The sequence below is a fragment of the Globicephala melas genome, unplaced genomic scaffold, assembly GCF_963455315.2.
Source record: "Globicephala melas unplaced genomic scaffold, mGloMel1.2 SCAFFOLD_226, whole genome shotgun sequence".
NCBI classification, from domain to species: domain Eukaryota; kingdom Metazoa; phylum Chordata; class Mammalia; order Artiodactyla; family Delphinidae; genus Globicephala; species Globicephala melas.
This window is the reverse complement of record NW_027207398.1, coordinates 49,255-61,614: the sequence shown is the minus strand read 5'-3', so window position 1 is coordinate 61,614 and position 12,360 is coordinate 49,255. Positions and strand designations below refer to the sequence as shown.

Sequence of the window (12,360 nt, the reverse complement as noted above, 5' to 3'; positions counted from 1 at the left end):
AAAGAGCTAGACCTGGATATATTTGGAGTGACAAACTTTCTGAATTTTGATGTACCATACTTCCTGCCTCAGTTCCCACATCTTGGAAATGGGAATAATGATTAAACATGTTTCACAGTATTCATTTGGTAGAGATTAAATGAGGATTAAATAAGCATGGAAAGTGGCATAGGACAAATTTGATAAATTATTATGTATGAAAGTGTGTATAAATAAAATCAATTGCCATGACCCCTCTTCGTACCGAGTGATCACAGCACGCTTTAATTTTCTAGCTGAGTCTGGATATGGATTCGTAACTTTATTCAAACAGTGTATCAGGCACCACTTAACCTTTGAATTGGCTGGAAATTTTTGCTCCTCTGCTCTAATACAATTTAATTTTAATTTTGGTTTTTAAGGTACATGGGTATAAATAAGAAGAGTGTTAAAGAAATGTATTTCAGATTTTAAATTCAAAAATGTAGAAAAACTTTCTTTTACTATTTTTCATTTTACCTTTGGGTGCACTGATCAGCTACTTTTTCTTCTGCACCCAGGCAAAAGGGATTCTGAAGAAAACACTTTAAAATTTTGATTTCATATATAAGATAGTGGGAGCCTCTGCCTGCTTGATTTACATTTGTGCTCACCTTCCACTTTATGCGGGAGGGGGCATACGAGTAAAGGAAATTTTTATATGATTTCAAGTTATTTAATTCCTGATATTATATTTAGCCATGATAGAGTGTTATGATTTGCCTACAACATCCATCCTTCCTTTTCTTGTACCTTACCTTGTTCAGAGAGGACTTGTGCCTGTTCTGCTTTGAATTTCTCAACCAGTTCAGCTGCTAAAATCACAGGTGGAGCTTAGTTTCTGCTGATTTAATCCACCCAATCGAGATAGAGTTTCTCATTTTATTCAGCAAATATTTACGATGCCTTAAAAAAAGATTTTTAAAAAAATGCATGGTCTTATTTGCTAATGCTGCTGGGAATTAATTAAGTTTTAGGTTCACAGTAAAATTGAGCACAAGGTACAGAGATTTCCCACACATTCCTCTGGTGGGAATGTAATAAATTGGTACAGCCACTGTGGCAAAGAGTACGGAGGTCCCTCAAAAGCTAAAAATAGAATTACCATATGATCCAGCAATCCCACTCCTGGGCATATATCCAGACAAAACTATAATTCAAAAAGATACATGCACCCCAATGTTTGCAGCATCATAGAGGCGTTATTTATGATTGCCAAGACATGGAAACAACCTGAGTGTCCATCAACAGATCAATGGATAAAGATTTTATATATATATACATATATATATATATGTATATATATATAATTTAAATTTATATATTTGCATACATATATATATATACTACTCAGCTATAAAAAAGCATGAAATTAATTTTTCCATTTGCAGCAACATGGATGGACTTGGAGGGCATTATTCTAAGAGAAACAAGTCAGACAGAGAAAGATAAATACTGTATGATATCGCTTATATGTGGAATCTAAGAAATAAACTGGTGAATATAACATAAAAGAAGCAGACTCACAGATATAGAGAACAAACTAGTAATTGCCAGTGAGGGAGGGGGGAAAGGCAATTTAAGAGTTGGAATTGGGAAGTGGGAAGTACAAACTATTTGGTGTAAAGTAGGCTCCAGGATGTATTATACAACAGGGGGAATATAGCCAATATTTTGTAATAAATGGAAAGTAGTCTTTAAAATTGTATAAAAATATTTTCTTTTTTAAAAAAGATACTTCTTAGCTGATAGAAGCTTTAGAAGTCTACAGAGGCAGATAATTTTAAAATTGCAGGATATAACTTCTGGAGCCTGGCTGACATTCTCATAGGAAGCCGCATGAAAATTACTTTCAAAGGCATTCATCACCTTAGCTTGCAGGAGTCTGTTCCTTCAGTGTGTATTAGTCCATGGTGCATCCTTACTTTGACTTATCTGTGAGGTTCACCTCTCGCCCCCAGGAACAAAGCCTGCAGAGGGGCAACTTGTTTGGCTTGGGAGCCTGCCCAATATGAAAAGTTTGCAGGCAAAATCAGAAAGAACAGCTGCAGGAGGAGAGATGAGGGTTGCCGACAGCTAATGATTCGGAAAGCAATTTGCGTGAGAGCCTTCTGCTTAACAGGAGGCAGCATGTGCTGGGCAATGGTTTACCATCCACTGCCAAGCTGGTTTCTACACCCTGAGTCCTCATTCCATCAAAACACGTGTCCTGAGGGAACGCCCAGCCACCAGCTTCTACTTACCTGAGTTAGCATGACCTGCCATCTAGAATTTCAGAGAACTTTTCATTTATTAACTCACATGAATCTACTTTATCCTGAGGCTCTGGATACTAGTCCCATGCAAACTGATTTAATAACAAACATTTAAGTGCAAATCCAAGGTCATCTAGATAATATTCTTTGACAGCTTATTGCATATGAGGCACTGCACTGTGCACTTTTTATACCATATCGGACTTCATAACAGACCTCTGAAGTGGGTGGTTAAGTTTCCTGCCAAGGGATCCATACACAAGAAACGATCATCAGAAAAGACCAAAGTATTACTTATTACTAGTGAGCTAGCCGCTGTTACTTCATTTAGGAATTCTAATTGAGGCTTTCCTTCTCTCTCTCTCTTGCCCCCAAATCACAGATGACTAGGTCATGGGACAAGCTTAAGCTAACATGCCTTATTCTGTGAATCATAAGCTGAGCTACTGGGACAGAACCATGTGACACGTTTGTCCCTTTCAAATGTAATAATTCTACCCATTGCTCCGTAGATGTTCTGGTTACTGACCAATAACATTAACAATTCCTCTTCCAAGAATAGGATGGAGGGGAAAGGCACTGGATCTCCTATGCCTCCCAAACATGTGAAGGCCAAAGCATGGTGGGAGGAGAAGCATATCTCTTTGTAATATGTTTTATTCCCTGTTTTATAGATGTGCATATGGAAGATTAGAAAGGCTGAGTAACTTGTCCATGTCATGTAGCCCATGCTTTTAACTTTTTTATTATACCACTTACCCTTCTCACCTATCAATTTGCCTTTTATACTGATGTCCTGAGAAACAGACCACTGTATGGTATAGAAATGAACAACCATAAATAAGCTGGAAATGCATTTCTATTTACATTAACTAAGATAGTCACTTGTTTCTCTTAAGTGAGGTCCTCCGCCTTTTTAGGGACCTGAGTAAACTAACGATGTGCTTCCATTGATTAAACAAGAATTCTCCAATATTCCATAGAAGAATCATACATTTCTTTAAGCCCTGTGTATGCTTCTGGGGTTTAGATTCTAAATCAAATAGGTTTCTGTTTTTCATTAAAAAAAATGAACACAGGATTTCACTTGTAAATTTATTAACTTTTTTTTTCTGTCCAGCAACAAGCAGTGACTGTTGTTGGGTTGGTGGACATAGTAGAGATGGCCATTCAGAAAATCACAAATTTTAGGAACTCTAGCGTTCATGTAGCTCAGAACTGTAAGAAGAGACCAGAGGAAGATCAACATGCTTTAAAGTATATTACAAATCAATATTGAAATAGAGCTTAACATATAATTCATCTGAAAAGAAGCTCAGAACATGATTGCCAGTTATTTAATATTCTGGTCAAAGACAATGGAAGCACTATTAAAGTATGGCATTTTGGGCTTCCCTGGTGGCGCAGTGGTGGAGAATCTGCCTGCCAATGCAGGGGACACGGGTTCGAGCCATGGTCTGGGAAGATCCCACATGCCGCGGAGCAACTAAGCCCGTGCGCCACAGCTACTGAGCCTGCGCGACTGGAGCCTGTGCTCCGCAACAAGAGAAGGCCACAACAGTGAGAGGCCCGTGCACCGCGATGAAGAGTGGCCCCCGCTCGCCACAAGTAGAGAAAGCCCTCGCACAGAAACGAAGACCCAACACAGCCAAAAATAAATAATAAAAATAAATAAATTTATAAAGTATGGCATTTTGACTGCCATTGGAAAGGTCAGGTTTCAAACAGCAGTGCACTAGTTGTGCTCAAAATGACTAAAGAATGATGAATAATTAAGTGAAGAGGAAATGGGAGACCTGCATTCTAATCTTGTTTTGGCCACTGATGGGAATCATGTGGACTTTAAGGCCATCACACAGTCATTTACCACCTTGGTTTTCTCACCTGTAAAATGAGGGAGTGACTATAGTTCTTTAATAATCCTTGATGATCTTTAGCGCTATGATTCTAGAAGCATCTTGATTTAATACAGTTTGAGGATTTATGTCTAAACTCTAGCAAGCAGAAAAATGTTCTTTTATTTCTAAAATGGACTTGACATTGCGTTAACAGAGCAAATGAAATCTTTTGAAGATTGTTCAAAGAATCACCAACTTAAAATTCATCTCCATTTTTGGTTTTTATTGTCTGTTTAACTCTTACTAGATCTATAATAGTTTTATTTATTTTCCTTTGCACCTGGACTGGCAGCCTGTGTGGTTGGAGAAACACATCACCACTTATTTTAGATACTTTGTTATCAGAGCCAACTCTGTAATCTTCGCTCTGCCTGTGAATTATTTATTTAATTTGATGTGTTTTTTCCTGGATTCATAGAATTTCCTTTTGTCATGATGCTTCTTTCCATTTATGGGACTGTAAATACAGCTGACTAAACCTCTCTAGTGGCCGAATACATATCAGGTCTTTTGTGTGAAGGATGCTAGCTAATCTTCCCGTTCATAGGCTGACTACATTTTTATTCATTTGCTTTTTTTCTACTCACCCCTGACAGTAGTATCTGTGGAATAAATAAAATAATGATACCTACTACTTATTTAACTCGGATCAGAAAACTTGACCTTTTCCTAATTTTTTACATTTGCTAGCTTTGTGGCAATATGCACCCCTATTTTTCTCTGAATCTCAGTTCACCCTCTACATGGGAATAATTATGCCTACCATACAACGTGGTGATCATAAAAGAAATTCTACCCATCTACTAACATATTGGGGAAAAATATTTGGATTGACTTTTACCAGACTTGGAGGCACATGTTTGCAGTGGCCTGTTTGAAAATACTGACTACATGGGGTACAGTGGGATACTCTGAAGGCACCTTACAGAGGTAGATAATATCTCTCCCAGGGCATCAACGCTAAAAGTGAGAAGCATTTTGATTTCTCATCAAGAAAGAAATATTCTATGATGTTAATGGTTCTTAACTTTTGGTGATTCATTAAAATCTCCCGGGGAGCTTTTGATAATCTTAAAGCCCAGCCTGTAATTTATACCAATTAAATATGAATTTCTGGGGGTTGGACTGAGGCATTGGTATATTTTAAGGTTTGCAGAATGTAATGGTTAATTTTTAAGTGTCAATTCAACTATATTCTGAGATACACAGATACTTTGCTAAACATTATTTCTGGGTGGGTCTGTTCCCAGATGAGATTAACATTTGAATTGGTAGATGGAGTAAAGCAGATTTCCCTCCCCAGTGTAGGTGGGCCTCATCCAATCTCTTGAGGGCCCCAAAAGAATAAAAAGTCAGAGGAAAGGAGAATTTGCTCTCTCTGCCTGAGTGTTTGATCTGATCCCCTGCCCTCTGACTGTGGCTTACGTCAGTTCTGAAAACTACACCCCTGGATTTCCTAGTTTCCAGCTTATATTTAATATACAATATATTTAATATTTAATATGTTTAATAGCAATTACATATGTTAAAGCAATTACATATATTACATTATATTTATTATATATCTCCTATTGGTTCTGTTTCTCTGGAGTACCCTGACTAATATGGTGCTTCCAATACACTGTAAATATTGAGAACTACTATATATGTTAAAATACTATGGCTAAGGTATTACAAAAGTGGATGCTCTGACAGTGTAGTTCTGCTTCTTAAATGGGCAACTCAATGAGGATAAGTAGCAATGTAAATTATTTTTTTCATTTTAAATGGTGGCCAGTCATATATATATATATATATATATATATATGTAAACACTTTGGGAGGCTATAAGACACTAATTAAAAGAACTTATAGGATATAAGCACTAAAACCACATCGACTCACCACTCAGTAGAAGGAATTCTAGGCCCAAGATATAGAAACCTCCATACCTGAATCATTGGAAAAGATGTAGAAAAGACACTAAAACTATTGAAATTTTCAGAGATCCCTTGTGACCCTTTTGGAGGTCATGATATCAGGACTCACTGGCCCCTGAGTCTTGTTTTGTAATACAGAGAGGGACCCACAGTTACATAGTAAATTGACACCTGAGACTTGTTTTGTTTTTTCAGCTAGAAGTGGAAAGGAGAAATATCTTTCACTGAAGCAGAGAGTAGAGGTATAAGTGGGGAAGACAAGGTAAAGAAAGAGAAAAGAAAATAATCCATTTAGAGAAGACTTGCTCTTGGGGCAAGCCCTGGACATATAGTCATTTATATATCCTATTTCAGGATACATTGCATGCTTTACTGTAAGTAAGCATTTAATGATTTGTCTTCCACATACTTTGTTTCATTAAAGAGATTCACTTCTGCTGGCATTTTGTTTCATGGGATCCCAGGCCCTTAGCATAGTCGCTTAGTAAAGTATTTGTGGAATGAATCAGTCAATATGTCCTCAAACTCAGTACCCTTCTTAAATCAGTTACCTGCTTTATACCATAACTGAGATTATATTATCATAGTGTTAGGACTTAAAGGGAAATATGATCTCGATTTTAGGGTGAGCGGCGAAGCTGCCGAGCGCCCGCGTCGCTGCCGCGGCCGGAAGACAGACGCCCCCCAAAGCCCCTCGCCTGGCTCGGACCAACGGGGCCGGCAGCCCAGCACTCCGGTGAGTGGCGCCTCCTCTCCAGCACTAGACCCCCGCTGGGGACCGGCCGGCCGGGCTGTTTTGTGCAGCGCACCGAGGGTGCTCTGCGCCCCCTCCGCGCGCCCGGGTCCGGTCCGCCGGACCCCGTGGCTGCGGTGCCCGCGGTGCGATCGGTCTTTGTTTCCACCGGGGCCCGCGGCTCGGCTGGGCTGGGCTCGAAGCCTGGCAGGCAGCGCCGGGAAGGGGGAGGGGGAGGTGGACGAGAAGGGGGCGCGGGGAGGGGGGGTTCCCGGGTTTCCTGGCCGCCCCGCGGCTCCCCCGGCTCGGGGGCGAGGTGCGCGCCCAGCGCTGCTGCGCGCCCCCTCCTCCTTCCCCCTCCCTCCGTCTTTGGATTTAAAACTGCAATTTGCTCTCCAGCTTGCTGAGTGTGTGGCGGGGGTGGGTGAAGGGGGGGACCGTGGGACCGGAGAACAAGGCTGGATTTTAGGAACGGCCCTGGGAAAGGGGGAGACTGCGGAAGGAGGAGCCCTTCCCCTTCAACCCCCAAATCCCAAGGTTCTGCTGGTGCTCTGGGAGTTGAGAGGCGGGGACCTAATGACCCGGAGCGGGTGTGGGGCGGAGGAGGGATTTGGGGGCGGCCAGGGCCGTAGGGGTTGGGCCGCGTGCCTGGTTACCTGGTGAACAAAGTCGGCTCACTTTTGCATAAATAAATAAATAATCGCCTATCAATGCGTTTCCTCTGAGGCTCTGATTGAATCGGCCCCCTCTTCCCCAGGGGGTGGGGTGCTGAGTGACAGCTGTCAGCCCCCTGGGCCGGTAGCTGGGGGTGAATTGCAGAATCCCTCTGCTTTCTGGCTAAGGGCACATTCCCCTGCTGGGTCCTGGTCCCCAGGCAGAGGCAGAGGGGCAGAGGGCTGGCTCTGAGTCTAGGAAATAACCTTGTTTCGTGTTCTACAGGAAAAGGGACAGCAACCCAGAGTTTGGGGGCTGGGGATGAAGACTGATGGGAGCTGGAGGGGTTCCCCAGCAGCCTGGCCCCCCAGCCTCCTGCCAGGCGAAGGGGCCAGCTGAGGGAGGAAGGATGTGGGCCTTGCTGGCCGGAGGCGGGAGCTGGGGCCGTCCCTGAGACGGGCAGCGGGCACTGAGAGGGAGGAGGTAGAGAGAGAAGCGGGGGCGGGAATTCTCTACTGCAGACCCTGGGGGCCAGGGCCAGATGTGGAGGGGTGGGGAGTCCCCCCTCCCTCCTAGCTTGGGGGCCCTGGGGCTGGGCGGGGCTGAGCCTGGTGCCCTCCGTTCTGCACCAGTGCCTGACTGGCAGGGCCAGCTGAATTTGGGCCCAGGCGTCACCCTGGGAGGTAGGGCCAGGCTGCACCAGCCTGGCCCCTGAGCACAAGGAGGGACCCTTGGGGGGCCTGTGCCTGTCTGGCTGGGCAGGCGTTTCCCGCCGGACCAGTTGGTGTCAGGCGGGACTTGGCCCCAGTTCCCTGTGCAGAGCTCAGGGTGTGAGGACAAGCTTGCCTCCGGGTCAGCGTGGCCACATTTCGTCCGCTGCTGCTGCTGCTGCCGCCGGCGGGGCGGGGGCATGCGCCCGGGCCTGGGCAGAGTCCTGCCAGGAGCATTTGGGGTGTTTCTATTGTTGGCTTGTTCCTGTTCCGTGTGGCCCGGTGTGTGTAGCTGTGTGAGCTGGGGCTGTAGGTGACAGATTACCAGTTGGTCCGCCCCCCACCTACACACAGCCCCCACCCCTGCCGCCTGGAGGGGCAGGCTGGGTTGTGGTGGTGAGCTGCAGGGGGACCCCCCAGGTGGCATGTGCCTGCAGCTTGCCATCTCCCTCCTTTGAGCAGATGTATATTTTTATAGTAATGGAAAATCAAACTGGATAGTAAGTTGAATTCATTTTTTTCTTCTGCTGTGTCAATAGTTGGAATAACCCCTAGAGACTAGTGAACTTCTTGCCCCAGAGCTCCTACCCTCCAGAGGTTGCAAAGATCAGTGAGGGCATGAGCTTTGGGGGACCAGTTCAAACCAGTGACTCTTGTCCCTCTTGGTCTGGCATTGGGGCAGGTGCCCAGGTGGGCGGGCATTGCCCCCTCCCCAGGCATTCCCCCCACACCCCACCCCACCCCAGGTGTAGTCTGTCCTCTCAGCCACCTCCTTGGTCAGTGCCTAAGCTGTGCCCAAGCCCTCAAGGACCTTCTCCTGGTGGGCTCTCTCCCCCTGCCTGGGCTCCCGGCCCACGTGTTGATATTTATTTTCTGTAGTAAAATCCATTTTTAATGCCGTTACTTTTGAAATAATATAGAGAGAAACAAATGTGATGTGTTTAAGTTGCCCTCCGTGAGTTTTTAATGTGATCTATGGCTGAGGTAGTGATGGAAGGAGCTGTTCGGCTTGGAGGAATTTGGTGTCATAAAGAAAAAGAGCTTGCTGTTTATTATGGTTGCTGGGCTGGGGGGTCTGGAACAGGGTCGTGGGGGCAGGGAGCCCCAGCACCCCGAGGTGCTGTGGATGGACAGGGTTGCTTCTCAGTTTGAAGGTGCGTGGGTTCCAGGATTGTTTTGCATTGCTCCCCAGCCCTTGATGGGGCCTTTGGTGAGGGGGCTTGGGAGCTGGGGGGCTTTGTCCCCTCCCATTCCACCTGGTTAGATTGGGGCAGGGAGGCTTATGGAACCCCCTGCTGAGCTAAGTGGAGGTGTACTGTAGGGAGGATGGGTTTGGATTCTAAAGGAGATTAAGAGACAGAGACACGGGATCTTTACCTGCTTGGTGTGGCTGTGCTGGAGGCTTGCGGGGCAAACTGTCCCTGGCAGAAGACCTTTTTTTTTAGCGGGGGCTGATCTGGACCGGCAGAGCCCCAGAGGGACATTGCTTGTTCTCTATCAGCCTGGAGTGCTGGCTCGAGCCACTACCTCCTCGCCTCTGTTCCCCATTGGACAGGGGCTTCCTCCAGGCAAACCTGATCCCCCTCACTTCCCCTCTTCTCAGCTCTGCCCCACCCCAAGTCAACTTCTTTTTTTTTTGGTTTGTGGAATACAGAGCTCTGTGCCTCAGGCCAGCCACCCAAGACCACAGGGTGCCATGCCTTCATACCAGATGCCCAGGCACTTCTGGTGTGATTAGTGAGGTCAAGCAGACTCACCATTATGGGATGGAGTCCAGCTCTGCCTCTGGGTCCCCTGGGTCTCTTGGGACAGAGCTGGGGAAGGGGAAGCCAGGATGGGGTGGAGCTGGGAACTGAAGGGGGGGAGCAACGGTAACATTGTTGCTAATGTCAGCAGATGGGCCCCCCAGGGAGAGAGCTGGGGGAGGTGGGGAGGAAAGAGACCCAGAGAGCCCGACATGAGGTGGAAAGAGGAAAAGATGGTGACAGAAGCCAGTGATGAGGGGGTGAGAGAGAAAACGGTCAAGGAGAAGAGCCAGGATCACAGCCCCTGGAGATGGCATCCAGGGGACCAAGAAGGCCTAGGCATGTGCCACTCCCCACCCCACAGCCCAAAATGAGCGGGCACTGAGAGCCTCTCACCCAAGATCAATTGCTGCTAGGATAGTATCTGAAGGAGAGACAAGCAAACGTCTCTGGGAAAAGGGAGGAGGACAGGTGGGAGAGAGAGAGAAGGAAGCTCTCCCACAGGAGGAGGGAGAACGGGGAGACAGGGGGATTCCAGGGGTCACTTGACTAATGCTCCTGCCCCAGGGCAGTGTCTCCCTACTCCCCAAATGTCTGGGAACAGAGCCGACCTCTTCTTTGGACCTGGGGGCGGAGCCTGAGGCAGGTACAGCACCCCACAGGTTGTGGGCGCTCTGTCAGGAGGCACCGGACTTTTAAAAGCGGGGAACATTAGGACTGTTAGAGACACCAGGGGTGTCATCCGGTTGGATCCCCCCCACCTTGTTTGACAGGAGGAAATCCAGTCTAGAGGGGCCCCCTCCCCTTGCTTGCCTGGGACCTAGGCTCTTTCCGTCCACCTCTGTGTAGTTAGAGAGCTGGAACAGCTGCGGGGGGACTCCTGGGTGCGGAGGGGGCCAGAGCCTGGGGAGAGGAGCAGGCGGGCACCCTTGTGGCCAGAGCCCCCCCAGGGAAGGGGGAGGCGCTGCTGCCGGGAGAGAGGGAGGGAGGGGAGAGAGGAGGGGAAACAGTGAGTCAGGCTTCCAAGAGCTGAGGATGAGAGAGCCAGAGCTGGGAGGGGGAGGGCAGGGAGGGCTGCTCAGAAGTGAGGAGAGGGAGGGGTCCCAGCCAGGGGCAAGGAGAGCTCTAGAGGGAGGGAGCCAGCCCCTGGCCCTGGCCCAGCGGTAGGGCTGTGCAGGGCTGTGCAGCCAACATGGACTTTGCCCGTGGCAGGTCAGGAAGGAGCCAGATTCTGCCCCTGCGGCGTCCTTTTCATTCCCTATTCCTCATTTATGATCCCACCCCAGGGTCTCAGGAAGAATGACTGACTGTGTCATCCCATCCCTTCCTCAGTTTCCCCATCTATTGTGGGATTTGGACTGTGAGCTCTTCTTAGAGAGGGAGGAACAGAGCTTCCTGGGAAGTGTTGAGGGTACTTCCTCCAGCTGCTGGCTTTGTGCCGGGGGCCCTGCTGGAGGCTGCCACCAGTCAGTGTAGGGTGCAGGTCTCCGCGGTAGGGCTCCTCTTGAGCCCTCAGAGTTGCTGGGCCAGGGAGTGGCGGTGGTGGGCCACGAGTGCTGGGGTGCAGTGTGTGTGTGTGTGTGGTGCCGGGCTGGCAATGGTAGGTGGACTGCCTGGGGCCTCTTGGGATGGCCAGGGCGTAGACAGGGCCACGAACTCCAGATGTCCAGAGCCAACCTCCATTTGGGGAGGGAGGAGACACCCTTGTGATCCACCCCCCTCCGCCTTATCCCTGTGGCTCAGAGGCTCTGGGGCAGCTGGGAGGTAGGAATGGTCCCTGTGGGAGCTGGTGAGAACTGCCTATGGGGCCCCTCGTGTCCGGAGCTGGGACCAGCACTGGAGGGATCCTCAGGGACTGCCTGGGAGGGAGGAGGGAAGGAGCCCCCCTCCCACCCATCTGACAGGAAGCTATGGCTTCGTCCAAGGCCTGGCATCCCCCAGCCCTTCCCTCCTGGATCCCCAGCATCTCTTCCATTGGTGAGGGGATGAGGGAGGTGGGCACTGAAGCTTCCTCTCCTACAGGGCCTGGCTTTGGGGGGAACGGTGAAGTGAAGGCATAGTGAGGCCCCCTGCCTCCCCCTACGCACGCACACACAGACTCAGCTGCAGTGAGGCCCTGCTTTCTCCTCTCTCTGCTCTGGGGTCCTTGGCTTGGGAGCCCAGGGGAGGGGCCACTTCTGCAGCTGGCTGGCCCCGAACTCCCAGCTCAGCCAGCTGCTACTGAAGCTTCCAGAAGCTGCAGCTCTGCACCCCCTCCCCGCCCCCTGAGCCAGGAGAAGCCTTTGCTGACCTGGGGGAGGGTGTCTTGGTGAGCGAGTGGGCACCCTTAGAAGGACTAGCACAGACACCCAGACAGATGGGTGGCGGAGCAGATGGACAGAGACACCCACGCACAGGCAGACGGAGAGAGACAGACAGATGGACCAGG

General features: G+C 48.4%; 1 protein-coding gene across 1 annotated transcript in view; it reads left to right on the top strand.

The window, feature by feature from the left end:
• LOC132596654 (uncharacterized) overlaps window positions 1-12,360 on the top strand; it is a 90,922-nt gene that overhangs the window by 61,375 nt on the left and 17,187 nt on the right. Inside the window, exon 2 of the mRNA XM_060293447.2 lies at window positions 6,715-6,826. Coding sequence (XP_060149430.2) covers window positions 6,715-6,826 — 112 coding nt within the window. The remainder of the gene's footprint in view (window positions 1-6,714; window positions 6,827-12,360) is intronic.